This window comes from Setaria viridis, chromosome 9 (assembly GCF_005286985.2).
Source record: "Setaria viridis chromosome 9, Setaria_viridis_v4.0, whole genome shotgun sequence".
NCBI lineage: Eukaryota > Viridiplantae > Streptophyta > Magnoliopsida > Poales > Poaceae > Setaria > Setaria viridis.
The window spans coordinates 49812122-49838692 of NC_048271.2; the positions used below are offsets into that span (position 1 = coordinate 49812122).

A 26571-nucleotide genomic window follows, 5' to 3' on the forward strand; every position below is an offset into this window, starting at 1 on the left:
GACAGCAAAGGGATGAACCAAAAAGATTATTTGATGGAGAGAACAACATCTAGGTCACAAATTGCTGAGGTTAGATTGAGAAAAACATACGACATCCAGTAGCATATCTATACATAGACCAGAGTATCAGGTGCTCCCAACAAATACAAAATTAATAATCATGATAGTTTTTTTAAAGACTTAATTATAAGATAGTGTATGTTGTCATTTATCGTTCCATAATTTTTTCCTAACATAAAAGACAACTTACACAAACAAAAACCAAAATGACAAATGCCATTAAGGAGCACCACACCTCATCAGTTATATAGTTCGGGCCCAAATGACATGAAACTTTTCGAGTAGTAAAACCTGTGCCCAATATTTGTGAACATGCTCATAACCATCACAAGGTGGCCATGATTAGATGTTGACCCAAAAGGAATGGTACAAACAAACAGCTCGCACAGCATAGCCACGGATGACATTGACATTGTAGTGGGAGATGGGAGAGACTGGAGAGCAACCCACACCACTCGGCACCCCGCCGGCAAATGCCAAGCTCCACCGCAGCTCATCAACCAAACCCCACCACACACCGGCGACACCCGAACAACCCAACCTACAACCTACCACCATAGCCAACCACAGGTCACCGGCTCCCTCACACGCTACGGAGGAGACCCTCGACCTGCTCTACTGCTCGGATACAGAGGAGGAAAGCCTTTGCTCTCATCACATCAATGAGAGGGCATTCAAGATGGCAGACAGAAAGGAGATGGAATCCGAGGATAGCACAAGCAACGACACGGCACCTGAGGCCCCTCGCCGGATTCCCTCGGTCGTGGTAAAGCCAAGCAATCACAGAGTATCGTACAAGAACGCCCTATTGAAGGCAAGGACCTTCAAGCCAAGATTCCCAAGCACTTCGTCAGATCACATCAAGCAAGTGTGGCAACATGAAGAGAGAAGAAGGACGTCGCGTAAGCGTGTTGCTTCGGTATGGTCCAGGCTTGGAGCTGGATAGAGGAGCATTCATGACGGGATAGGGGGAGGGTGAACCAAGCTCAGGCAACACCACATACTTTTGAGTAGTGGCTTCAATTGCTCAAGGCAAAGGCTAGCACTTGCTACTTCAATTGCTTTGCTCCCGACCACCGCATTGGTGTTTGCAGAGACCCGCCTAGGTGCATCCAATGCTTGCGCTCCGGCCACAAAGCTCGTCACTGCCGCTCCAACACACAACCCTTGGTTGTTCCTTACACCACCGCTGCTGCTCCAGCAACCGCTTCCACCAACAACTCCAGCTGCCAAGAACCCAAGCTTCCTGAGGACCTTTCCTCACGGCTGCGCCCAGCGGCTGCTGGGAGGAGTGTTGTTGCTGCGGCTATCATGGAGCCTGAGCTCATCCCTAGGGCGGCCAATAGAAGACCTGACCATGTTACGATCTGTGTGCCGCACTCAGCTGCGCTGAGGGAGGAAAAGAGGCAGCTGTCCTTGACCACACTCATCGGCATGCAGGTCGATGGGCGCGCAAAGCTCTCCAGTAAAGTGGTGCACCGGGATGCTCTACAACAACTCTACATCCCGGAGCATGATTTGGGGGTGAAGTGCCTGATGGCATCAACCTTCCTGCTCCATTTCTCTACCCCCGAGTGACACACTGCGACACTACGCCTTGGGGGACTTGCTGCTGGGTGCACCGCTCTACGGCTCATGCCGTGGACGCGCTAGGTCAATGCATCTTCTTCTAAGCTCATGTGTTGGGTGAGGATCTGCATTGAGGGTATACCAGAGCATGCACAACAGATTGAAACCATAGCTAGGCTATTCAATGCCCCAACCTTCATAGAAGCGATTGACACCGAGAGAGTAACTTTGCAAGAGAGAGACTGTATGTGCCTCTGGGTGTGGACAGCTAATCCCGATGGTTTAGCCAAAACGGTAACTTTGAAAGTTGTTGAACCCCTCACTTTCCCTGAGGAGTACTACTGGCAGATGGGGGACATGGAGTTGCCAACCACTAGAACATGCCCGACAGAGATGTTAGATTATGAAGTCATTATTCATCTGGATCGTGTTTTCGATTAATCACCACTACCAAGTCAAACACAAATTTGTGTGGCATTATGGTGTTCCTAACGACCATTTTATTTGTCATCGAGTTCCGGTTCAGAAACAGCTTGGAGGGTGGCGAGATAAGTCGCCGCCGGGAGGAGGAGGTGCCGGTGGCCAGGGTGCGCCGTAGTACCCTCCTCCAAGCTGGCATGATTTGAAAATGGCTGAGACAGAGGCTTAATGGTGGCAGCAGCAGCCATGGTGGCTGGCGCAGTAATTATGGCCATCGCTATTAGGCTGCGAGAGAGGATGAGATCCTGACAAGGGACAATACTCACAAGGGGGGCTTGGGCTAGGTTAAAGATGGACCAGAGAAGAAGATGAACAAAGCAACTTTCCAAGACGCAGAACCAACATTCTATTGTGGTGAAAGTTTGATCAGTGTAGAAGGTGCAGACCCAATGAGAGAGGAAACTACATTGATGGCCAAACAACAGCAGGGAAAGACTCCAGGGGAAAATAAAGAAAGCAAAGAGACAGGGGGAAAGATGACAGCTACGGTGCAACAACAGGACTATGCACCACAGCATATGAGCCAGCTAGAAGAGATAGGGAAAGCCAGCATGGTGGTTGATATCGACTAGTCAGCACGGGCAATGGAAAAGTGAGGGGGAGATGAAATTGGACAGGATCATGTGCAAGATCTTGAGCAGATCGACATTGGTCTGCCTCAACCGGTGCTCGTAAGTGGCACAAAGGTGGATGGGAAGGTCTTGATGCAGGCTGAGGACCAGAAGGCATCCCAGCAAGTTGAAGAAGAAACTTGTGATGGTGAAGTTCAAGTTGTCGGATCAGCTACAGTCAACAGAGAGACAATATTGCCAAGCATGAACACACCAATAACCAAGGCAGTCTCAACGGCAATCCTGGGAACCCCAACAGCAGCAAACACCCTGAACAAGACTGTACGCCAAGGAAAGGGTAAAGAGAATGTAGATGTTAATAAAAAAGAAGCATCTGAATCTATAAGAAGGAGTAACGGACTTGAAGACCGACCAAAGACTAATTTGATGATGGAAGAGCAAGCCACTGTGTTGTTGATGAAGAAATGTGGGACACTGGAGAAAGGTAAGAATGCTGATGCAAATGATCATAGCAAGTTCAGAGAGCAGTTTGTGGGACCTCTTGAAAAGAAGGTGGTCGATGGGTTCAGAGAGACATTTGGTGATGAGGACATCACCATCAACGATACATCCACGCCAACACAAGTACAAGTTTCTGATCCTATTACTCGCGCCCGTGCTCGTCAACTTAATCATCAAGTAATTTCACTCTTGAGTTTCTGTCCACCATATTTATACCATGAAGACACGTGCACTCTTGTTTTGGTTAGGAACCAGGGAGAAGATCAAAAGGGATACGGATTCGCGCATGCTGGATTCGGACTGCAGGACAGCACCAGCTTGTGATGGTCACCACGGTCGCATACAGACTTGGATTGGGGCGTTCAAGTACTTCATGGAATCCTTATTAAGTCTATTTTCATATGGATCTAGACTCAAGTCTATATCTATCCTGAGGCAGCCGCAATGACAGAATTTCTACTGAGAGGTTTTCTGTCCAAAGGTGTTGTGTCGCTTTATTTTGGCCCAATGGACCGTGTATCAAGTCGGGTTCATTAGGGACGCGCACTAGGGTTGGATCACAACCCCAACACTCTGTTGGTCATCCTCCCACCTTCATATACCCCTTAGCCGCCACCAAGAACAGTTAGGTTTTATTTAGATCAATTTTAGCTCTTGCTACTTGCTTGTAAGTGCGCGTGATGGATCAGCTGTCCGTCTTCCTATCTTCGGAACCCCACCTTATTTGAGATTGAGTTTGAACCTTCATCTATATCTAGTAATTCAGTACTTGTTATACTTGTTCTTGCTAGTTCTTCGATTGCTTACAAGACGAGTGCCCTAGTGGCCGGGTGACGCGCTCCACAAGATCACGGCAGCAATTGGAGGTGGTGTATCGGTTGCTAAGGCGCAGCTTGAAAGGTTGTAGTCAGGTCGTGAATGTCGTCTCCATCCACCAATCGAGTTACCCCACACCCTCTCATCGAAAGATCGAGAACCAACCCAAGTGGTTTCTATCAGTTGGTAATCAGAGCAAGGTTTATCGGTGAGAGACTTCCAATCCTTCGCTGTTTTTAATTTTCCTGTAGTCCAGAAAAGCCAAAAAAATAGTAAATTAATTTACCCGCAATCCTATAAACCCTTTGAGCCTGCTAGCACTGCTTAGTTAGGGCTTGTTGAGTTTTCGGTTGCATCGGTTGTGTCAAGTTGCTAGTCTTAATTTTAGTCCTTTAGAGTTTTGAGTTCTTGTCACGTTCTAGTCACAGCCGTATGCTACCATATAAACCTTCTGTTGACTGAATTCGAATACATCCTTGTGTTCAAGTCCGACTAGGAATCTGAGTTTGTTTGAGACCAAATCCCACGTGGTGTTAAAGTTCTAGTTGGAATCGGTTTTGAGTATGAATTGGTTGCTGCGCCGTGTTACCAAATCCTGTTGCTGTTGCGCTTGTACTCTATATATATCCGAATTGGTTACAGCAGTAGTTCATACATATACTCGACTTCTCCACGTTGTGCATATTCCATTTTGGCTTGGTTTACTCCAGAGAGAGAAAGAGAGTGTGTGTGTGGTGTGTGGCTCTTGTGAAGTCTTCTTGTCCATATAATCAGTTTTGAGGATCCCCTGAAAAAAAGAAAAAAAAAGAAAGAAAAATAAGGAACAAAAGGAGCTGTTCATTGTGCTTGTCTATTGTTTTCTGGTGGTGTGTTGTGATTTCCTTTGTGTCCAGGCTCGCGCCTCTAGCACGGTCTAGACTAGAACCATCACAGTTCACCGTTGAACGATTATTCAGCTTGCTATTGTGACTAACGTGGTGCTAGTACTTCCTTGCTTCAGCCCACCTACAGCTCCACATATTTCGACTACAGCTTGGCAGGTCTTGTTGTTGCGGCACCGATACACTTCATTCCACGGTTGTAGACTTGTTGGTTGCCGTCCCCTCCTATTGAGTAAGGTAAGAATTGGTAAGAGCTTTTGTAACGGGTTGAGAGTGAGCGCCTTGCAGTAGCTACATCCTAATAGCTGTAGGGTTTTTATTTCTTCACCTGTTTTCTTGTTGCCTTTGTTCTTCTAACCATGACAGGATCAGAGGATAGTCAGAATATGCCACATTCTCCCCGCACCAAGGCATCATACAATATTTTGAAAAGCTAGTGAAGGGGCACATGGAAGGGCTTGATGATGATTTGTAGGTGACGAATGAGAAGAATGGGCAGTTGGAGGCCACGCAGCTTGCCACCAACACCAAGCTTATAGGGCTAGAGTCGTCGGTCACTCGTATTGACAAAAGCCTTGCTGCTATTTTGAGGCGCTTTGATGAGATGCATGCCAAAACCACTAATGGGCATGATGAAGATAACAACAAGGATGAGTGTGTCAAGGACAATTGGAATGCTGATACTGAACAAGATGACCCAGACGCTCATAATCGCCAACGACTATGCAATAATCGCAGAGGTTTGGGTGGTTACCGACGATGCGAGGTACATAATAATGATAATGCTTTCAGTAAGATAAAATTTAAGATACCTCCTTTTGATGGTAAATATGATCCTGATGCTTATATTACTTGGGAAATTGCGGTAGATCAAAAGTTTGCATGTTATAAATTTTCTAAAAATACACGTGTTAGGGCTGCTACTAGTGAGTTCACTGATTTTTCTTCTGTTTGGTGGATAGAACATGGCAAGAAAAATCCTAATAATATGCCACAAACATGGAATGCTTTGAAACGGGTCATGCGAGCTAGATTTGTTCCTTCTTACTATGCACGTGATCTTTTAAATAGGTTGCAACAATTGAGACAGGGTGCTAAAAGTGTAGAAGAATATTATCAGGAGTTACAAATAGGTATGCTGCGTTGTAACTTAGAGGAGGATGAGGAACATGCTATGGCTAAATTTTTGGGTGGTTTAAACTATGAAATTCAGAACATCCTTGCTTATAAAGATTATACTAACGTAATTGTTTGTTTCATCTTGCTTGTAAAGCTGAAAGGGAAGTGCAGGGGCGACGTGCTAGTACCAAGACTAATATTTCTGTAGAAAAATCTACATCATAGCAGCCGCGCACGACTATCTCTTTGACCGGGCGTGCACCTCCACCCACTCCCTCTCCGAGTTGGCTGGCACCACCACCTCCGTCTAGCGACAAGCAACGTGGTCCTCCCACAAATTCAACAACCAAGACTGGCTAGAAACCAGCCACTAGTATCTCTTCGGTTGCATCCACGAGTAGAACAAGAGATGTTCAGTGCCATCGGTGCAAGGGCTTTGGACACGTGTAGTGTGACTGTCCTAGCAAGCGTGTTTTGGTGGTCAAAAAGATGGTGGGTATTCCTCTGCTGGTGATTTTGATGAAGATACACTCGATTTGCTTGCTGCTAACCATGCAGGTGGTGAGGAACAACCAATATAACAGATTGGTGCAGAGGATGTAGATCATTATTAGAGCCTCATTGCGCAGCGCGTGCTTAGTGCACAAATGGAGAAGGCGGAGCAAAATCAGCGGCATACGCTGTTTCAAACAAAGTGTGTCATTAAATAGCGTTCATGCCGTTTGATCATTGATGGAGGTAGTTGCAATAACTTGGCTAGCAGCAATATGGTGGAGAAGCTTCCACTTACAACCAAATCGCACCCACATCCATATCACATTCGATGGCTCAACAATAGTGGTAAGGTTAAGGTAACGAGACTGGTGCGAATTAATTTTGCTATTGGATCATATCACGACGTTGTTGAATGTGATGTTGTGCCTATGGAAGCTTGTCATATTCTGCTAGGTAGACCATGGAAATTTGATACAAATTGTATGCATCATGGTAGATCAAATTAGTATTCTCTCATACACCATGATAAGAAAATTGTTTTGCTTCCTATATCGCCTGAAGCTATTGTGCGTGATGATGTTGCTAAAGCTACAAAAACTAAAACTGATAGCGATAAACATGCCAAATCTATTTGTAGTAAGAAAGATGAGATAAGATTGAAAGGACATTGCTTGCTTGCTACTAAATCTGATATTAATGAATTGGTTGCTTCCATTTATGTTGCCTATGCTTTGGTATGCAAGGATGCTTTGATTTCAATTCATGATATGCAACATTCTTTGCCCCCTGCTGTTGCTAACATTTTGCAGAAGTATTCTGATGTGTTTCCAAGTGAGATACCAGTGAGGCTGCTACCAATACGAGGGATTAAGCACCAAATTGACCTTATTCCTGGTGCATCTTTGCCAAATTGTGCGCCATACAGGACAAATCCCGAAGAAATGAAAGAAATTTAGTGACAAGTGTAAGAACTACTCGACAAAGGTTATGTGCGTGAGTCTCTTAGTCCTTGCGCTATTCCGGTTATTTTAGTGCCTAAGAAAGATGAAACATGGCGTATGTGTGTTGATTGTAGAGCTATTAATAGTATCACCATTCGATATCGACACCCTATTCCACATTTGGATGATATGCTCATTCCACATTTGGATGATATGCTTGATGAACTGAGTGGTGTTGTTGTGTTTTCCAAAGTTGATTTGTGTAGTGGGTACCACTAGATTCGTATGAAATTGGGAGATGAATGGAAAACTGCTTTCAAAACTAAACTTGGTTTATATGAGTGGTTAGTCATGCCTTTTGGGTTAACTAATGCACCTAGTACTTTCATGAGATTAATGAACGAGGTTCTGCGTTCTTTTATTGGAAAATTTGTTGTAGTATACTTTGATGATATATTGATTTATAGCAAATCTATGGATGAACATCTTGATCACTTACGTGTTGTTTTAATGCTTTACAAGATGCACATTTATTTGGTAACCTTGAGAAGTGCACTTTTTGGACCGATCGAGTGTCTTTTCTTAGCTATGTTGTGACTCCATAGGGAATTGAGGTTGATCAAGCTAAGGTAGAAGTTATATATGGATGGCCTGTACCAAAGACTATTACACAAGTGTGGAGTTTCCTAGGACTTGCTGGTTTCTATCGCTGTTTTGTGAAGGACTTCAGCACTATTGCTGCACCTTTGAATGAGCTTAGGAAGAAGGGAGTATCTTTTAGTTGGGGCAAAGTATAAGAGAACTCCTTCAACATGCTGAAAGATAAGTTGACACAAGCACCCCTCCTCCAACTTCCTAATTTTAATAAAACTTTTGAGCTTGAGTGTGATGCTAGTGGAATTGGATCGGATGGTGTTGTGTTACAAGAAGGCAAACCTATTCTGTATTTTAGTGAAAAATTGAGTGGGCCTGTTCTGAATTATTCTACTTATGATAAGGAATTGTATGCTCTTGTTCGCACATTAGAAACGTGGCATCATTACTTGTGGCCCAAAGTGTTTGTTATTCATTCTGATCATGAATCTTTGAAGCATATTCGTGATCATGAATCTTTGAAGCATATTCGTAGTCAAGGGAAATTGAACTGTAGACATGCTAAGTGGGTTGAATTTATTGAATCTTTTCCTTGTGTTATTAAGCACAAGAAAGGGAAAGAGAATATTATTGTTGATGCTTTGTCTAGGAGATATACCTTGCTGAATCAACTTGATTACAAAATCTTTGGATTAGAAATAATTAAAGACTAATATGTCAATGATGTTGATTTTAAAGATGTGTTGCTACATTGCAAAGATGGGAAAGGATGGAACAAATAAATCGTTAGTGATGGGTTTGTGTTTAGAGCTAACAAGCTATGCATTCCAGCTAGCTTTGTTTGTTTGTTGTTGCTGCAGGAAGCGCATTGAGGTGGCTTGATGGGGGCATTTTGGAGCGAAGAAAACGGAGGACATACTTTCTGATCATTTCTTTTGGCCAAAGATGAGAAGAGATGTGGAGAGATTTGTTGCTCGTTGCACGACATGTTAAAAGGCTAAGTCACGGTTAAATCCACACGGTTTGTATTTGCCTTTACCTGTTCCTAGTGCTCCTTGGGAAGATATTTCTATGGATTTTGTGTTGGGATTGCCAAGGATTAGGAAGGGACGTGATAGTGTGTTTGTGGTTGTTGATAGATTTTCTAAGATGGCACATTTCATACCATGTCATAAAACTGATGATGCTACTCATATTGTTGATTTGTTCTTTCATGAAATTGTTCATTTGCATGGTGTGCCCAACACAATTGTTTCTGATCGCGATGCTAAATTTCTTAGCCATTTTTGGAAGACCTTATGGGGAAAACTAGGAACTAAGCTTTTATTTTCTACCACATGTCATCCCCAAACTTATGGTCAAACTGAAGTTGGAAATAGAACTTTGTCTACTATGTTAAAGGTTGTTTTTAAAGAAGAATATTAAGATGTGGGAAGATTGTTTGCGTCATATTGAATTTTCTTATAATCGTTCGCTGCATTCTACTACAAAGATGTGCCCATTTCAGATTGTTTATGGTTTTCTTGCCTCGTGCTCCTATTGATTTGATGCCTTTACCATCTTCTGAAAAACTAAATTTTGATGCTACTAAGCGTGCTGAATTGATGTTAAAACTACATGAAACAACTAAATAAAACATAGAGCGTATGAATGCTAAATATAAGTTTGCTGGTGATAAAGGTAGAAATGAACTAATTTTTGAACCTGGAGATTTAGTTTGGTTGCACTTGATAAAGGATAGGTTTCCTGAATTGAGAAAGTCTAAATTGATGCATAGGGCTGATGGACCATTTAAAGTATTAGAGAAAATTAATGATAATGCATATAAGCTCGATCTGCCTGCAGATTTTGGGGTTAGTCCCACATTTAACATTGCAGATTTGAAGTCATATTTGGGAGAAGAAGAAGAGCTTGAGTCCAGGATGACTCAAATGTAAGAAGGAGAGGATGATGATGACATCACCATCAACGATACATCCACACTGACACAAGTACTAGTTTCTGGTCTACTCACGCCCGTGCTCATCAACTTAATTATTAAGTAAGTTCACTCTTGAGTTCCTGTCCATCATATTTATACCATGGAGACACGTGCACTCTTGTTTTGGTTAGGAACCAGGGAGAGACCGAAAGGGACACGGATTCGCGCAGGCTGGATTCGGACTGCTAGATAGCACCAACTTGTGATGGTCATCATGGTCGCATATGGACTCGGATTGGGGCGTTCAAGTACTTCATGAAATCCTTGTAAAGTCTATTTTCATATGGATCTGTACTCAAGTCGATATCTGTCCTGAGGCGGACACAATGACCGAATTACTACCAAGAGGTTTTCTATCCAAAGGTGTTGCGTCGCCTTATTTTGGCCCAATGGGCCGTGTGTCAAGTCGGGTTCATTAGGGACACGCACTAGAGTTGAAGCACCACCCCAACACCCTGTTGGTCGTCCTCCCACCTTCATATACTCCTTAGCTGCCACCAAGAACAATTGGGTTTTGTTTAGATCAATTTTAGCTCTCGCTACTTGCTTGTAAGCGCGCGTGCTCGATCAGCCGTCCGTCTTCCTATCTTTGGAACCCCCACCTTATTTGAGATTGAGTTTGAAACCTTCATCTACATCTAGTAATTCAGTACTTGTTATACTTTTTCTTGCTAGTTCTTCGATTGCTTGCAGGACGAGTGCCCTAGTGACTGGGTGACACGCTCCACAAGATCGCGACATCCATTGAAGGTGGTGTATCGGTTGTTAAGGTGCAGCTTGGAAGGTTGTAGTCGGACCGTGAACGTCGTCTCCATCCCTCAATCAAGTTACCCCACGCCCTCTCATCGAAAAATTGGGAACCAACCCTAGCGGGTTTCTATCATTTGGACTGACTGAAAATGCAGAAGAAGACCCCTTAGCACGTTAACGCTGGAGGGAGAGGCCTGCTAATCCTCTCATAAACATGTGTGTGTGCGTGCGCGTGTGCGTGTGTGTGGGTGGGTAGGTAGGTGGGTGGGTGACAAAATGTGTGGGTGTATGTGCATCATGACCTAGCAAGTTAACACCAACTTGTAGGGTAAGTGTGATTTGGGGTGGCTTAAATATGAGTCGGAAAGGGAAGATCAGAGGGAGGATGGCCTGAGACAACTTAATTTCCATGAATGAGCAACACTGTATCATACTAAACTGGAATGTTAGAGGTCTCAATGCCAAAGCAAGAAGAAAGGTTGTCAAGAAAAAATCCTGCAAAATTTTCAGAATGGTCTAGGAAAAGAGGAAATCAGAAATGAAACCTTAAATTGGGAAGCTTTAAATATCCAGAGACATAATCTACCATTCTTAGAAGAGGAAATCAAAGCAATGGTTGTGGATCAGAAATCAAGAGAAGGCACCAGGAACTAATGGGTTCATTGGAATCTTCTTCAAAATCTGCTGGGAAATTATCAAGGAGGATCTTATATTAGCACTGCAATACTTCTACAACCAACATGGGTAACATTTCAATATCTTAAATTCTACACAGATTGTTCTGGTACCCAAAAAAGACTAAAGTGAAGAGGGTAACTGATTATAGGCCAATCAGTCTCACTAGGAGCATAGCCAAACTAATCTCCAAGCTGCTTGCATCAAGGCTTTCCATAGTCCTTAATGATCTAGTCTCAAGGAACCAGAGTGCATTCATAAGAAAGAGAAGCATTCATGACAACTTCTTATACACTCAGAATTTGATCAGAGAGCTACACAAAGCAAGGAGACTGACACTGTTCCTAAAGCTTGACATTGCAAAGGCATTTGACACTGTAAGGTGGGACTACTTGATGGAGGTAATGGAACATATGGGTTTTGGGAGTAGATGGAGGGAATGAGTTTCTATACTACTGCACACAGCAACATCAACAATACTAGTAAATGAATGAGTTTCTATACTACTGCACACATCAACATCAACAATACTAGTAAATGGGTCTCAAACAAGAAAATTCGGGCATCGAACTGGTCTTCGGCAACGAGATCCATCATCCCCTATGTTATTCATCCTAGCACTTGAACCACTGCAAAGGCTGTTAACAATGGCTGAAAATGAGTTCACTTTGTCACCAATTCAAGGTAGAACAGCAAAGATCCGAATAAGTTTATATGCAGATGATGCATCAGTCTTTGTAAAATCGGTTAGAGAGGAAATTGATGTGATAAGAACAATCTTTGATGCATTTGGCCGAGTGTCAAGACTAAAAATAAACTTGGGGAAAAGTGTTGCATATCCTATCAGATGTGAGGACCTGGACATCAACTCAATTATGGAAAGGCTCCCATGTGAAGTAAAATGCTTTCCATGCAAGTACCTGGGATTGCCAATCAGCCTCAAAAAATTGACAAGAATAGAAGTCCAGCTACTCATTGATCGAGTAGCAACAAAACTCCCTGCATGGAAAGACAAGTTGCTTGACAAAGCTGGAAGGCTCACTTCGGTGAGATCAGTGCTGACTTCTATGCCAATCTACTTCATCACAATATTTGCACTGAAGAAATGGGCACTGAAGAAGATAGACAAAATTAGAAGAAGCTTCCTATGGAAAGGATCGGAGCAAGTTAGTGGAGGGCACTGTCTAGTCAGGTGGCAGAGAACAACGTTGCCAAAGAACCTTGGAGGATTGGGGATCCTTGAACTTGGAGCATTTAGTAGAGCACTTCGGCTTTGCTGGTTGTGGTATGAGTGGACTGAAACTGACAGGCCATGGGTTGGATATGATACTCCATGTGATGAAGTGGACAAGCAAATATTTAGAGCAAGCATGGTGGCAACTTTGGGGAATGGAAATAGGGCCAAGTTCTAGCAATGTTCCTGAGCTAATGGGAGGGCTCCTAGAGATATAGCTCCAAGCCTCTACAAATTGGCATGGAGGAAAAACAAGACTGTGAGGAAGGACCTGATTGATCATAATTGGACTACAGGTTTATGGAGGATGCAAACGATGGAACAAATGGTAGAATTTATAATTCTATGGAACTTGGTGCAGGATGTCCAGTTCAATGATGCTAAGGACCAAATCAAATGGAGGTGGACTACAAATGGCTCCTACACATCAAAATCCGCTTATGAGGCACAATTCAAAGGAACTTATAGTACTTTTGAAGGCAGTAATATTTTGAAGGCTTACATTGAAGCTAAGTATAAGTTCTTCACGCCGTTGTTAATATAGAACAAGATCTTGACAGCTGACAAGATGCTGGCTCGAAATTGGCAATGTGGCATGAACTGCTCATTGTGTGATCAAGAACCTGAAACAGCAGCACATCTGTGCCAGCAATTCAGTTATACCAAGGAAGTGTGGACGCTAGTACGTAATTGGACGCGCGGGGGGGGGGGGGGGGGGGGGGGGGGGGGCAATTATCAGCATACCAGCAAATGACGATGGGGAAGTGGAAAGATGGTGGACGAGATCGTTGGAGCCACTTAACAGAAGACAAGGCCGATCTATGGCCGCGTACAAGATCCTAACAGCATGGAACATATGGAAGGAACGTAATCGCCGAGTTTTTGAAGGAAAGTCTCAACGGCCCATACAAGTGTTCGACATGATTCAACATGAAGTTAAGATGCGTTAGAGAGCGTGTGGTAACCCCAGGTTGGGTTAGTGTACCTCCGTTTTATTAATGCGTAAGACTAGAGATCTATTTCAATTATGTAATATCGAACTTAATGTAACCTTGAACTTCTATCTCCTTTAATGAATTAGTAGTGCTCCTGCTTTGTTTAAAAAAAGGAATGGTACAAACACAAAGATGACGTGATCATCATGACGTGGACTCCTTGTCTTTCTATTCTCGCCTACAGAAAATTTCTAGTGGTGCCTTGTTAGCTAGTATGTTTTTCATCGAAAGAAAACATGGCATACTGATACACAAAGACAAATGTTTTCTTTATATACATATCTAGATATATGGCCCACCATAAAGAACTGGGATTTTCTTTTGTTATCTTGATTTGATATAATTGTTATCATATTTGCATTTCTACTCTTGACACATGGTTACTGATAAGTGGATGGGCATGCTCATGGTGAAGCTAAAGAAATGCTTAGTGATCACTATCAAGGGCTCACCTAATGATACTGCATGATAGGTTGAAATTCACCAAAGTAATTGAGTGCATGCATCCTTATCATTACTTGCCTTTTTATGAGTGTAAGAAAAGGAGAGCAAAAGTATAGAACTTTTTACTCAAATCAATGGAAATCTCATGAAGTGAGTCGGAAGCAATTCCATGTTCTTTCCTCACCAAAGAATGTCAACTATTGTGAGGTAAGCTATGAGAATGAAAGCAAAACATGCAAATGCTATTAGTCCACTTCCACTCATTACAGGAAATGACTTGAATAAAATCACTTTAGTTGTAGAAGAGGCTAGTTATGTCCTTATGATTCGGATGTGGTGACACTACTCACTATATCGTGAGTGGATAAAAAAAAGATGAAGCTGCAGCACAAATTCCTTGGTAATGCAAAAACTGAAGACGACAACCAAAAATAGGCGGGCAGTGGAAGATTAGGAGAATGTATGAAGGTCAACTAATATCTTCCAAACAAATTGCTAGTTGCTATCTAGCTAGTGAAAACACACTGCGTGTGTATTTTTAGTTCAGGACTTGGCATTGTAATATGTCTAAAAGCACATAAGCCTAGTTAGGCACCCCACAGGGCATCATCATGTTAATTAACCTTGTTTGTCTAAACAAGTAGATATTGGAAACATCTGTTTTGTGTCCTTCAGCCTTTATAATAAGGTCTAATTTTCATTACCCACTCTAAAAGCATTTACTTTACGCTAGCTCCAAAAGCCGAAGTGCACGTTCCAACTCTGGTTTGATGACCAGTTTTCGTTTTAGGAGGGGGAGGCAAACACATTGCCACCACGCAGAGAGCAAAGAAAATAAAGCATGAAACTATTAATTCCGCCACTAAGCTAATATGAGATTTGATGTGCACACATTTTGACATCGACATGCATAATAAGTAAAACATTTTGCAGTGGAGATCAAATAAACTCAGAAAAGTGTTGATAAACCGAAAATGGCCTAAATAGCTGTGTGTTTGGCTGTTATATAAAGAAAGGGAAGAAAAACCTCCATAGCAAAACCAACAGGTGCGTCCTAGTTAAATAGCATTATGCATTTTAGTTGAAACAAAAAGTAGTACACTTGACTAGAAATATTGAAGGATGAATGAGTGGAGAAGATATTAATTTGATTTTTTGTCAATAAAATGGTAAACTTTTCATATTGTGATTCCGCAACTACTTTGGAAAGATGGAAAATATTCAATTACAATATTTTTTAGGGTGATCAACTAGAGTAAATTAACCTCATATAATGTGAGTATTAATCAGGGAACACTGTCCATGGTTAATTAAAGGGGAGCTAGCTATTACCTATGGTATGGATTTAAGTAGCATATAACAAGTTATTCATACTAACTAGAAACACTTTAATTAGCACAATAAAATTTTCTTTTAGACGGACCGACCGAATAATTGGTCCCCGTACTTTCAGAACCAAAAGGGTCGGTGCATCATGACGCACACAAAGCACATCCAACATCTTAGTAATTAATAACCACTCTCCCAAAGTGCATCTCTATCCAAACTCATCCTAAACAAACCAGAAAAGGCACAAGATATATAGTACACAGCAAACTATGACCGAAGCTGTTCAAGTAGGGGGGCTATAGTAGCTACCAGTACCTATTAGCAACTATATAATGTGATCTCACCACATAGAGGGAAAAGACTGGCTAGGGAGGTGTGTCTCTCCTGCTTGGAATTTTGGATAGGGACTATGTGGTGTCACGTAGAGCTGGTGAGCACGAAGCAAGAAAAAAGCTTTCTGCAGACAGCATGGTTGGCTGAGGTTCTCCTTGAATTGCTGGCAGCTTGAGATGAGGCAAGATGTGGGGCGGTAGTTTTTAGTCAAGCAGCAACACTGCTAGGCCATGCATGCGTGCTACAATATCTAATCTAGAGGAACTTGTTTTTGTGTTGTTCTCAGTGCTCCACATGTTTCTGACCCATGGGTCTCTTCTAACAAAAACACCATGATTGCTGGTTGGTCTAAATCAGCCCAACGCTTATCTTTCCCATGCATACTGTTGTTTTGCTAGCCTTGTAGGTACACTCAAGCTTCTAGAGTGGTACCTAATTAGTTGAAGGATAGATGGAGTGTTATTTATTCGTTGGATTTATAATATATGAAGTCCACATGCACCAAAATTTTCACATATAGTTTTTTTTCCGAAAACTTTCACATATAATTGATCGCTTCTCAGATGTCCGATAATATCTCACATGCACATATGAGGAATAAGTTAGGAATAAAAAATTGGCCTTCGATTTTTTTTTAAAAAATAGGGCCTTAGATTTTTGAGCTGCAAACAATCCAGACATGCATTTCCATGAGGTGATCACCATCATCCCTCCAAAAGAATCGATGCGTCCCCACTTCAGGATATCAAATCATTTGTGGGCGCCACCCTATCTGGTCTCCTGCCAACGTGTCACCGTTTTCCACGACAAGTCAGCACTGACGCCATCTCTTGCTTCACCCTGCGGTTTGTGTTTTCTTCACCTGTGCCTTTCTTTCCTTTCGTTAATTTTCTTCATAATATAACTTCCGTGAATTAATTAATGGATATAGAGAGAGTTTTTTTCGAAAAAAAAATATTACAAACACAGATGAATATATTCAGCGTTCAGCATCTCGAACATGTGATTAGTCAGTGGCTTGTTATTATATTGGTCATTAGTGCTTCAAGTCTTAACGAAAGCGCTCTGTTTTTTCTTGGCCGTTTCTCTGAAGTTTCTACGCAAGTGCAACTTGCTTAGACCTAAAAAAAGCACCTGTTGTAAAAGAATCCGTGTAATTTTCTCAGTTTTGTAGGACCCCGTTACACTTTTAAAAATGAAAAAAAATGGTCATTTTTCCCAGCCTAACTTTATGCCTGGATGATCTCAAAAAAAAAAACTTTATGCCTGGATTTGCCACCAGATAAAACAATTTAGGCCGGCTACACGTTCAGTGGCTACGAGTGTCGTGTCCCCGTGTGTACGGGGCTGACCTGGGACTGCCGGTGATTGGCGACGCCGACGTGGAGCCAATCATTGGCTACCACACGGGCGCCGCACGCACGCTCACGCCTCCGACTGCCGAGATGAGCCCCCCGCACGCGCGCTTTTTAACCGCTTTTGTTTCCCACCGGCGGTTGGTTGTTTGCTTCGTTGCTCTCTAATTATGTCGTTTGATTTTGCTTTTGTCGGGTGGCCTCCAAGTCAATGCATATCTCCACGGGGTTTAGACGAAGAAAACCCCCGTGATGATTGATTGGAGAAAAGATAGTGAAGCGAGGCGAGTAGTTAATTAAGGGGCAATCACGGACGGAACCACTTGTGTTTATGGAGTGTAGCTACATGACATGAGCTCATGTGCAGTGCTCATGACTTCCTTGTAGTACGGATTGTATCTTTCATATGTTAATCACTAGCTCGCCAAAAAATCTCAGGACGCGTCCGTGAGGCCTGGTATACAATTCAACATCGACCAATCATTCATGTACGTGTTCTGACAGGGACATTGATACGGTGTATCCATAAGACATCACACACACACATACTTAAATATTTATCTAAATGTATATTTCCGTAGTTATTTTCTTGTTATACTTTTATGTTCCTTATTCGATTTCGAGTTCACTATTCTTTTAGTGGTAGGAGACATACTTGTCGACCACAAAACACATATCCATTTCATATAAGGATATATGAGTTTCATGTATTCGAGGTGCTCATAGATGTAGGGTTTGCATGCATGCATTTGTAAAGGGTGAAAATATGTGTTGTATGTGAGCATGTACATCTATATTACATTTCATAAAAAAAAGTTTGGTATGCGTCTCACCTTTATAAATCTGAATAATGTTCGGTGTATATATGTTGTTGCCCATTATGAGCTCCAAGACGAAAGGGCATTTGTGAGAGCAATCATCTTCAGCTGTAATTGTCGTTGTTGCACGCCTACTTCAATAAGGGCAGTGACGAATCTCCAGAAGATTTGATAAGATCTCTTTTAACCGTCGCAAAGAATCTAAAAAGGTGAAAAGTAAGAAAATTACGAAATGGGGCGGTAACTAATTTCCACAAGAAAAATCAAAGTCATCCATGATTTGGTACTTGTCGAGTCAAAACAATTGTTAAACAGGTGGGACACATGAAGAACGCACCCAACTACCCAAGCATATACAAGCACATGTCTAAGAGGATTGGATCCTCGGGGAAAAAAAGATTGGAAATCTACACTCACAGCGTGGACACGCTTTACTAATGAACACAAACTGTGTGCGTGCTATCACTGGTGGAAAAATCACCTTTAGTCCCGGTTGGATAGGCTCATAGATCCTGAAAATCTAACTGGGACTATCTATTCGGGATAAAAGGGGAGCTCTCAGTCCCGATTGGTTTCCCCGGTTGGTAAAACCAACCGGGACTAAAAAGTTCAAAAAAACTAAAAAAAAGTGCCGCGCCGCCTGCCCGCGGCTCGCCCCGCCGCCGCCGCCACCACCACGCCGCACCCAGCCCCGCATCCCGCCGGCCGCCTGGCCCCGCATCCCACTGCCCCCCCCCCCCCCCCCCCCCCCGCCACCACCTATGAAAAAAAAAAGAATACCTGTGCACCCGCCGCCACCCCGCTTCCCCACCCCGCCGCTGCAGCCGCCCCGCTGGCCGCCGACATCCGCCTCGCCGCCGCCCCATCGGCTGCCGACATCCGCGGTCCCGCTAGAGAGGGAGAGGGAGAAGGAGGGAGAGGGGGGAAGGGAGAGGGAGGGGATGAGCATACCTGTGCACCGCGCGCCGCAGCTCCGGCTAGCCGTCGCTCCCCCACGCGCCACTGCCATGCACCTCGCCCGCTGCTGCTCCTCATTGCCAGTGAAGGGCGAGCAGAGGGGGAAGGGGAGGGGCAACAGAGGGGGAGAGGGTAGGAGAGGAAGGGGGAGGGGGCGGCGGGAGAGGGAGGGAAGGGGGCGGCGGCGGTGGGAGGGAGGGGGAGGGGGCGGCGGGAGAGGGAGGGAAGTGTGAGAGAGAAGAGATAAGGGAGAGGAAGATAAGGTGGAGGGAGAGAGGGGGCCCGCGTGGAAAGGGGTGTTTTGTCCCGGTTGGAGCCACTAACCGGGACTAAAGGCTTCCCTTTTAGTCTCGGTTGGTGTTTCCAACTGGGACAAAACGTCCCCTCGTCCCACTAGCCGTTACAACCGGGACTAGGGGGTTTTAGTTCCGGTTGGTCTTTCCAACCGGAACTAAAGCTCCCCCGTCAGTGGCTGTTAGTGGTTCATTTTTGACCCGGGATTAAAGGTCTTTTAGTCCCGGGTCCAAAGACAACCAGGACATAAAAACGTTGGATGGAAGACGTCTTCTCTAGTATTTTGAACCCGTCGAAGAGACAATTGAACGCACACATATACCAAGACCGGAACTCGAAGCTAGACAGATAGAATCCCACTAAGTAGATTCTATAGCTCATTTCTCTTTTCGAATATCAAATGTAACACATTCAAAATGCTCTGATTATTAATCGGTTAAGTATTTTCCATACCAAAATGCTGCTGTCCGTTGCGTGCCGACTGATGGCGAACCAGAGGCGAGAGGCACCAAGACTGCTGCAGATTGAAGATGAAAGCAGAGGACGACGACGCAGGGCGGGCGTGACGCCTGGATGGATGCAAAATCTTTTGCCCGGAGAGAATGAGAGGGAGTCTGCAGTATCTTGCTTGTTAAAACTCTGTAGGTGCCTTCCGTGCATGACTTGTAACTGGGGGCGTTGGTTTTCTTTCTATGCGAGGTAGTTTGCCTAGGTGTATTTAGCTTGAATCAGGTTAGAACACCTAGGTCCTAGGTACTCCCTTTGCCCCCTCTCTGCGATGTACCCAGACTCTGAAATTTCCGTCAAGTAATGGAAATGGGGGGCGGTCTCAATTCTAAAAAAGAAAAAACCGAAGCACTCTCGAAGAGTGCTCCTTTTTTTTCTTTTTTGACTCTACTGGTATTCACATGCACGTGTTATGTTCTCCCATCACATGGTATTCTTATCAAATTGTTTACCTTTAGGCATCAAGACGAAATTGTTTACTTTATATGAAAAAATATATTTTTGTGCAAATGGATGGGGTTTTCACCCTGGGGCTTGCCACGACCCGGCAGATCGAGTCTTCACTGCCGATTCGTGGCTAGACTTGACAGTGAAATCTCACCTATCACCACCAGTTTGGTTATTCCTGCCAGTTGTTATTACGAAGTGATACATCGTCACCGTCGGTTTCAAAGCAACCGGCTGATAGATGTTTTGGTAGCAGTGATTTAAATGCTAAACAATAGGTCGGCATTTAGTTGAAGGACTAAACATTGGATTAAATGTTCAATGCCATTAAAAATACACTTCACTGTTAAATACAAATTGAATGCATGCGTGTAAGTGTCCATCTAGGCGATGACGAGCTAGATTAGGATCGGTCGATGGGAGGGGTGGAAAATTTACCATGCTTGGTAGTGAAATATTGATATTATAGCACATATGTAGCTCAGATTTGACTTATAACAAAAGTATGCATCAAGCTTTTATTTAGGTGACAACCCTTTCTCCATCTGCAGGTAAGTTGCTCCGCACTCAGAACAAACTCACGGCATCCTAACATAATTGCGACAATCACACATGGAAGCATACAAAATAAACGCACGAAATCTCTCTTCCAACTTCTAACTAGATCACTGTATAACGAAACCTATGCTAGCCTAGTCGAATTCAACCCATCTCCTCGCGTCGAACTCATGAATTATTTCACACGCGTTTTTAGCACAATAATCCGACGTGCAAGCGTCCCCTCATGAAGGGTGTGCAAGAGCACATGCCTTTGGCTCAATCAACTGTTTCTGCATGAAAAAACATTCATCGTTGCGACTGTACGTGTTCTTTAAACGTGACCCGAGCTGCTTTTGAGCTGAAATCCATGCATTTGGAAGAAAGATTGCGGTGGTTGGCAGTGAACATCGTCCATTTGCACGTACGGTTTTAGGATTGGACAACTAACCGCAATATGGTACAGTCCAGTACTCCAGTTAAATGTGGGCGGTTGGTAGATCGCAAGGTGATCATTGAGCCCATAAGTGGCCTCCTGATCATAATTGAAAGAAACCGTTTCATGGTACAGATTAAATCACACTGCACACACCATCAATGTTAGTTCCCCATCTCATCATGCATCTAATAATGTAGCCAGCCTCTCAACAAATCCCAAGCAGGGAAACGAGGCTACTACCATTAGCTGGCCAACATCAACGTTATTGTCAAAAGTGAGGGGAACAACCCAAGTGGCAAGTGCCCCAAGCAACCTCCCCAAAACCTCCAACTGGTTGCTTGTGAAACACCAATATTGCAGGCCCCACGGGCGTCATCTTTCCTTCTTCCCCCCTTGTGAGCAAGACACTGGGGTCCATGGTGCAATGAAGCGCAACCCCTTTGCCGCCATTAGTTGGCGCGTCCTTCTCCTGCCATCTACGCCGTGCCTGTTGGGTGTCGAAGGATGCAGAGGCCAGGTAATGGGGGGGGGGGGGGGGGGGGGGGGGGGGGGGGGGGGGGCAACGCTGCTGACCGACTGGCTACGTGATCCCTGTGCCAAGGGGCACGCCACCACACGCTGCGAGAGTAACGCTGGCAACATCCATCTCGATCGCCCTGTGCATGCATGGAGGAGAACTATAAAAAGGTCGGCATCTCATGTGTGGTGTTGAAGGACGCTGGACCCAAGTCTGCAATCACCGTTGCCCTTTGGACCTCCAATCATGTGAAAAGAATCAGGATCGGATGACCGAGATCGATTTGGTGGTGCGCATTTCATCTGATAGTGGTGCAATAATCTTTTGCATACGTGTAAGCAAGGCACAGCTAGATGTGTGGCTATCTATACCATCGGCCATCGCTAAAAAGAAGGCGTATTGCGGTATGCCATCATGCTTTTTAGTTGGGTATACGGCGGCTAGCTCCTACTGCACTAAGCTGGCCGTGCTGCTACGTCTAGCTAGTACAATGGTGGTTGAGAATTGAGTAAGACTGCCAAAGCATGCTGCTAGAATGTGGGAGGGAAACAACGTGAAGGCAAATGTTCGGTATGGCAGAGATTAGGATTGGCAAATGCTCCTGCACTAGGTAGCAACTTAAAGTGGCATAAGTATTTTAAAAGGGACATTAAAATTAGAAAATTTTTGGATAAATAAATACAAGGCCCACACACAATCAATATATTTGCGCTCTCTCTCCCTCCCTCCCTCCCTCCCCCCCCCCCCCATCTCTCATCTTCTAACATGATACTCATATAAACTATATAATCTTTATGCTTAGATGCATATTTAAGCGTTTATTTTAGATTATTGTTGTTATGGTAGAGATGGATAATTCAAATGCAAACTTAGGGGTTGTTTTAGATTTTTTATAATGGAATATGTAGGTAATTTAGAAGCAAATTAGATCAAATGGAAGTCTGTAGTAAGATTAGTTAATTTTTCTAACAAAACAAGCGGATCACTGTGATGAATACCGCACATCTTCCAAGAAATATGTGCACTTCTCGTGTGTATATTTGGGCCTCTACCATAGATTCGAAAACTTCAACTCCAATCAACCCAAAAAAATTGTATAAAAAATTTAATTGAATGTTACATATCTAGAGAAGTCTGTGCGCTAGATGTACAAGTACAACTAAAAAAATGTAAACTACGTAATCCGGTGTTAGACATTCCAAGAGCCGTGTTTAACCGGCATGTATACACATGGTAGATGTGTAGCTGACGCATCCTACAGAATCCATGGTGCACACGCGGTTGGATGACAAACGCTGGCTGCCGATTGTTCTATTCCGTTCCGTTACTGTGCCTCCAACCCTGTTCGTCCCTCGGCAGGCCATGTGGTGAACAGGGCGACGCGCAACGCAAAAGAACCCCTGCAGACCAACCAGATAAACAAACACACAGTTGATCAACAGGTCGCGCCCCCGTAGTTAATTCGCCCTCACACGCCCTAATCAGCACGGAAGCGCGAGATTAACAAGTCAAGGATTTGCATTGTAATGTAATGTGAACCCCAGGCCTATCATTGGAAAGGTGTCACGAGATGAGGCAACAGGCCCTGCCCCACAGCACCCAAGCCTTTTCCTCTCTATTTTTTGTGCCTTTTTTTTTCCTTTTTCCGGGGCCGTGTTCGTGTCCGATGTGGAAAGCAGCGAGGTGGTGTGGAAAGAGGGCGAGAGGCCAATACCTACTTGCTGGAACCTGGGTGAAGACGGTGCGGTACAGTAGCTGTACCAAAGCTTGGCGTTGGAAAAGGGAGAAAAAGCTCTACCAGCCAGGGCTGCTGGATGGAGAAGGAAAGTAACCGGAGGCTGGGAGGAAGGCACCAGCTGCCCAGCTAGGCCAACCGGGCGCCTAGTAAATGAGCGGCACATACAATGCAATGCATGGGTGGTTGAGTGGGTGATGAGTAATGCTGCCACGATCTCGCAGACAAGCACTTGATGCGGTGCTCCTGCTTCTTTCCCCCCAATAGGGGGGTATAGTAGTAGATGCCCGGCAATCTATAGTATATTACTACATGCAACCATCATTTTGTAGCATCTTGGTCTTCTAAAACCAAAGTAGAACAACACGATCATGTACGCTAATATTTAATTAATTTAGCGTTGTTATATATAAACATAGAGTAATTGTATACACGTAAGTACCTAACTGCTCTAGAACGATTTGTCTTTACATATATGTATACACGTCATGCATCTACCTTTTTTTTTCCTTCGATCGATTTCATGGCGGTTCACCTTTTGCACTACACAGCATATTGAAAGAATGGCGCAAAGTAATCCTGCTGTGGATTAGAGGAGAGATGAGAACGATGTGCGTATTACTACTAGTCTTCTGCCTGCCCCTCCGCACAGACGCGTCCACGTGGCCGTCCCGCGGCTCGCCCCCAATCATCCCAATAGAAAACCACGGCCTTTTTGGCGGCACTGTGCTGATGTGCTGCTACTCCGCACGCAGCACGGCAGGCACAGCGGGGATGCTCAGGAGTCAGGAATGGGGTTGGATTGGATGGACCCCCAGCTGAGGTGAAGCTGAGCCCCCATGGCCTTGTCGAAGGCTTGCAAGTGTCGAGGCGTGGGCGCGCGTACGTGCGCGTGATGTGCGCGTGTCCCTTGCCGGCTCCGCTCCTCCTCAAATATTCTCGCCCGGCCGTCTCCTCATTCCCTCAACCATCTCATTCCTTCCTTCCTTCCCCCACCTTCCTATCCGAGTAGCTGTAGCTCCCCCCCGCACGCACGCACGCACACAACACAAGCGCGGCAGCGCAGCTTGCAACAACACCCAGCTTCGCGTTTTGTTTGGCTGCGTGCCACCCGGAGGGAGGGAGACCCAGCTGCTAACTGAAGTGGCGGCCGGTGGAGTGGTAGCTTCTGGCCCCGCGGCGTGCACGCCATGGCTCAGGAGGACGTCCACCTGGACGACGCCGGCCTGGCCCTGGGCCTGTCCCTCGGCGGCGGAGGCGGAGCGTCTGATGCGGCGCGTCAGGGCACCTGCAGCCGGCTGAGCAGGGAGCCGCGCGCGCTGGAGCCGTCGCTGACGCTGAGCATGCCGGACGAGGCGACCGCGACGGGGTCCGGCGGCTGCGGGGGCGGGCCCTCGCACAGCGTGTCGTCGCTGTCGGTGGCGGGCGTGAAGAGGGAGCGCGTGGAGGAGGCGGACGGCGAGCGGGCGTCGTCGACGGCGGCCGCGGCGCGGGCCTGCGGCGCCGGCGCCGAGGACGACGACGACGGGAGCACGCGCAAGAAGCTGAGGCTGACCAAGGAGCAGTCCGCGCTCCTGGAGGACCGCTTCAAGGAGCACAGCACCCTCAACCCGGTACGTACGCCACCCGCCCCTGCCGCGGCCGCTGCCCCTGCGTGCGCGATACGATCGATTGACTAGTCGGTTGTTGCCTTGCCGCTGCACATCCACGGATAGATGATAGATTGCTGCACTTGCCTACCTGATTCTGATTGCACACACGCACACACGGTTATTAGTTATTACATCCACATGCTGCATCTCTGTTTGAACATACAGTAGTATATGTGTCTGTGATTAAACAAGTAGTGCTAGATAGAGTTGGATTTCTTTTCCATCCATCCAGATGAGATGAGCTTATCTGTGACTGAACATCCTCTCTTTTCGCTTTCTGTTGGTGTGTCTTTTTGGCTTTGAGCAGAAGCAGAAAGTCGCGCTGGCCAAGCAACTGAACCTGCGGCCACGGCAGGTGGAGGTGTGGTTCCAAAACAGACGAGCAAGGTTAGTATTGGCCCCCATCCCCTCGACGGCATGCCCATGCAGCATGCACGGAAAGATATGATTAAGCTCTGACGGTGGCCAATTAACGTGGTTTAGCCGCGCGCGCAGGACCAAGCTGAAGCAGACGGAGGTGGACTGCGAGTTCCTCAAGCGCTGCTGCGAGTCGCTCACCGAGGAGAACCGCCGCCTCCAGCGGGAGCTGCAGGAGCTCCGCTCGCTCAAGTTCGCCGCGCCGCCCGCGGCGGCGACGCCGGCCGCCGCCGGGGCCGTGCCGGCGCCGGCGCCGTTCTACATGCAGCTGCCGGCCGCCACGCTGACGCTCTGCCCGTCCTGCGAGCGCCTGGGCGGGCCCGCCGCCGCGGCCAAGGCCGACCCCGACCGGCCCAAGGCGGCGGCCAGCCACCACTTCTTCAACCCCTTCACCCACTCCGCCGCTTGCTGATGGTACTGCACGCGCATGCATGATGAGCAGCAGCAGCAAACAGAGCACCACCGCCCGCCACTGCACCAGCTAATACCACGGACACGCCATCCACCTCACGTACGCCACAAGTAACATACGATTGATCGATCGATCCTCCCCTCTAGCTATTTTCTTGATCCGGGGGGGATTATGTTAGTTGTTCCCATCAGCTAATCAATCAATCAACCAATCAATCATAGGCTTGATAGGTTAGTCAAAATAGCCGTAGCTTATTCCTAGTAGCACCCACCCAATCCATCCATGTATATTTTTGTGCATGCATGCTGTAATTCTGTCCCTCTCGGTCTGCTTGCTCCCTTTTCGACAGGAGTACGTAGTAGCAGCTTCTTTTCTTTGGGTTTTCTTTCTTTCACAGGTTGTATTGATCAATCATCGATCAGAGGGCAAGTAATTATTAAGTGGTAGTATTAGTAGTATTGTTACTGTACAAATCGATCATAATTAGATTGAGATGCTTCTAGTCCATCTGCTCTTTACTATATATCTAGTATACTGATGGTGAGCGTCAGACACAGTGCTGGATGATGACATGATCGAGAGCCCTGTTGGCTTGGCCCTGTCTGCAGGTGTACATGTGTATATACACACATCACTTTTTTTATGCATATACACGGCTCAATGATTGTGCTGTCGGGGCTCTCATCTCCGAATTCCTGTCGCTTTTGCTGGATTA

General features: G+C 45.3%; 1 protein-coding gene across 2 annotated transcripts; it reads left to right on the forward strand.

Annotated features, from left to right (window-relative positions):
- The first annotated feature begins 24139 nt into the window (after window positions 1–24139).
- Window positions 24140–26361, forward strand: LOC117835131 (homeobox-leucine zipper protein HOX19). 2 transcript variants are annotated; one of them, XM_034714503.2, is made up of 3 exons: window positions 24140–24988; window positions 25335–25414; window positions 25511–26361. In XM_034714503.2, the coding sequence occupies exons 1-3, from the start codon at window positions 24566–24568 to the stop codon at window positions 25854–25856; spliced, it is 849 nt and encodes a 282-aa protein (XP_034570394.1). In that variant the 5' UTR covers window positions 24140–24565; the 3' UTR covers window positions 25857–26361. The 2 variants fall into 2 exon arrangements, with proteins under 2 accessions (XP_034570394.1, XP_034570395.1); XM_034714504.2 differs by having other exon boundaries at window positions 24145–24988; window positions 25523–26361.
- Window positions 26362–26571: the final 210 nt, after the last annotated feature.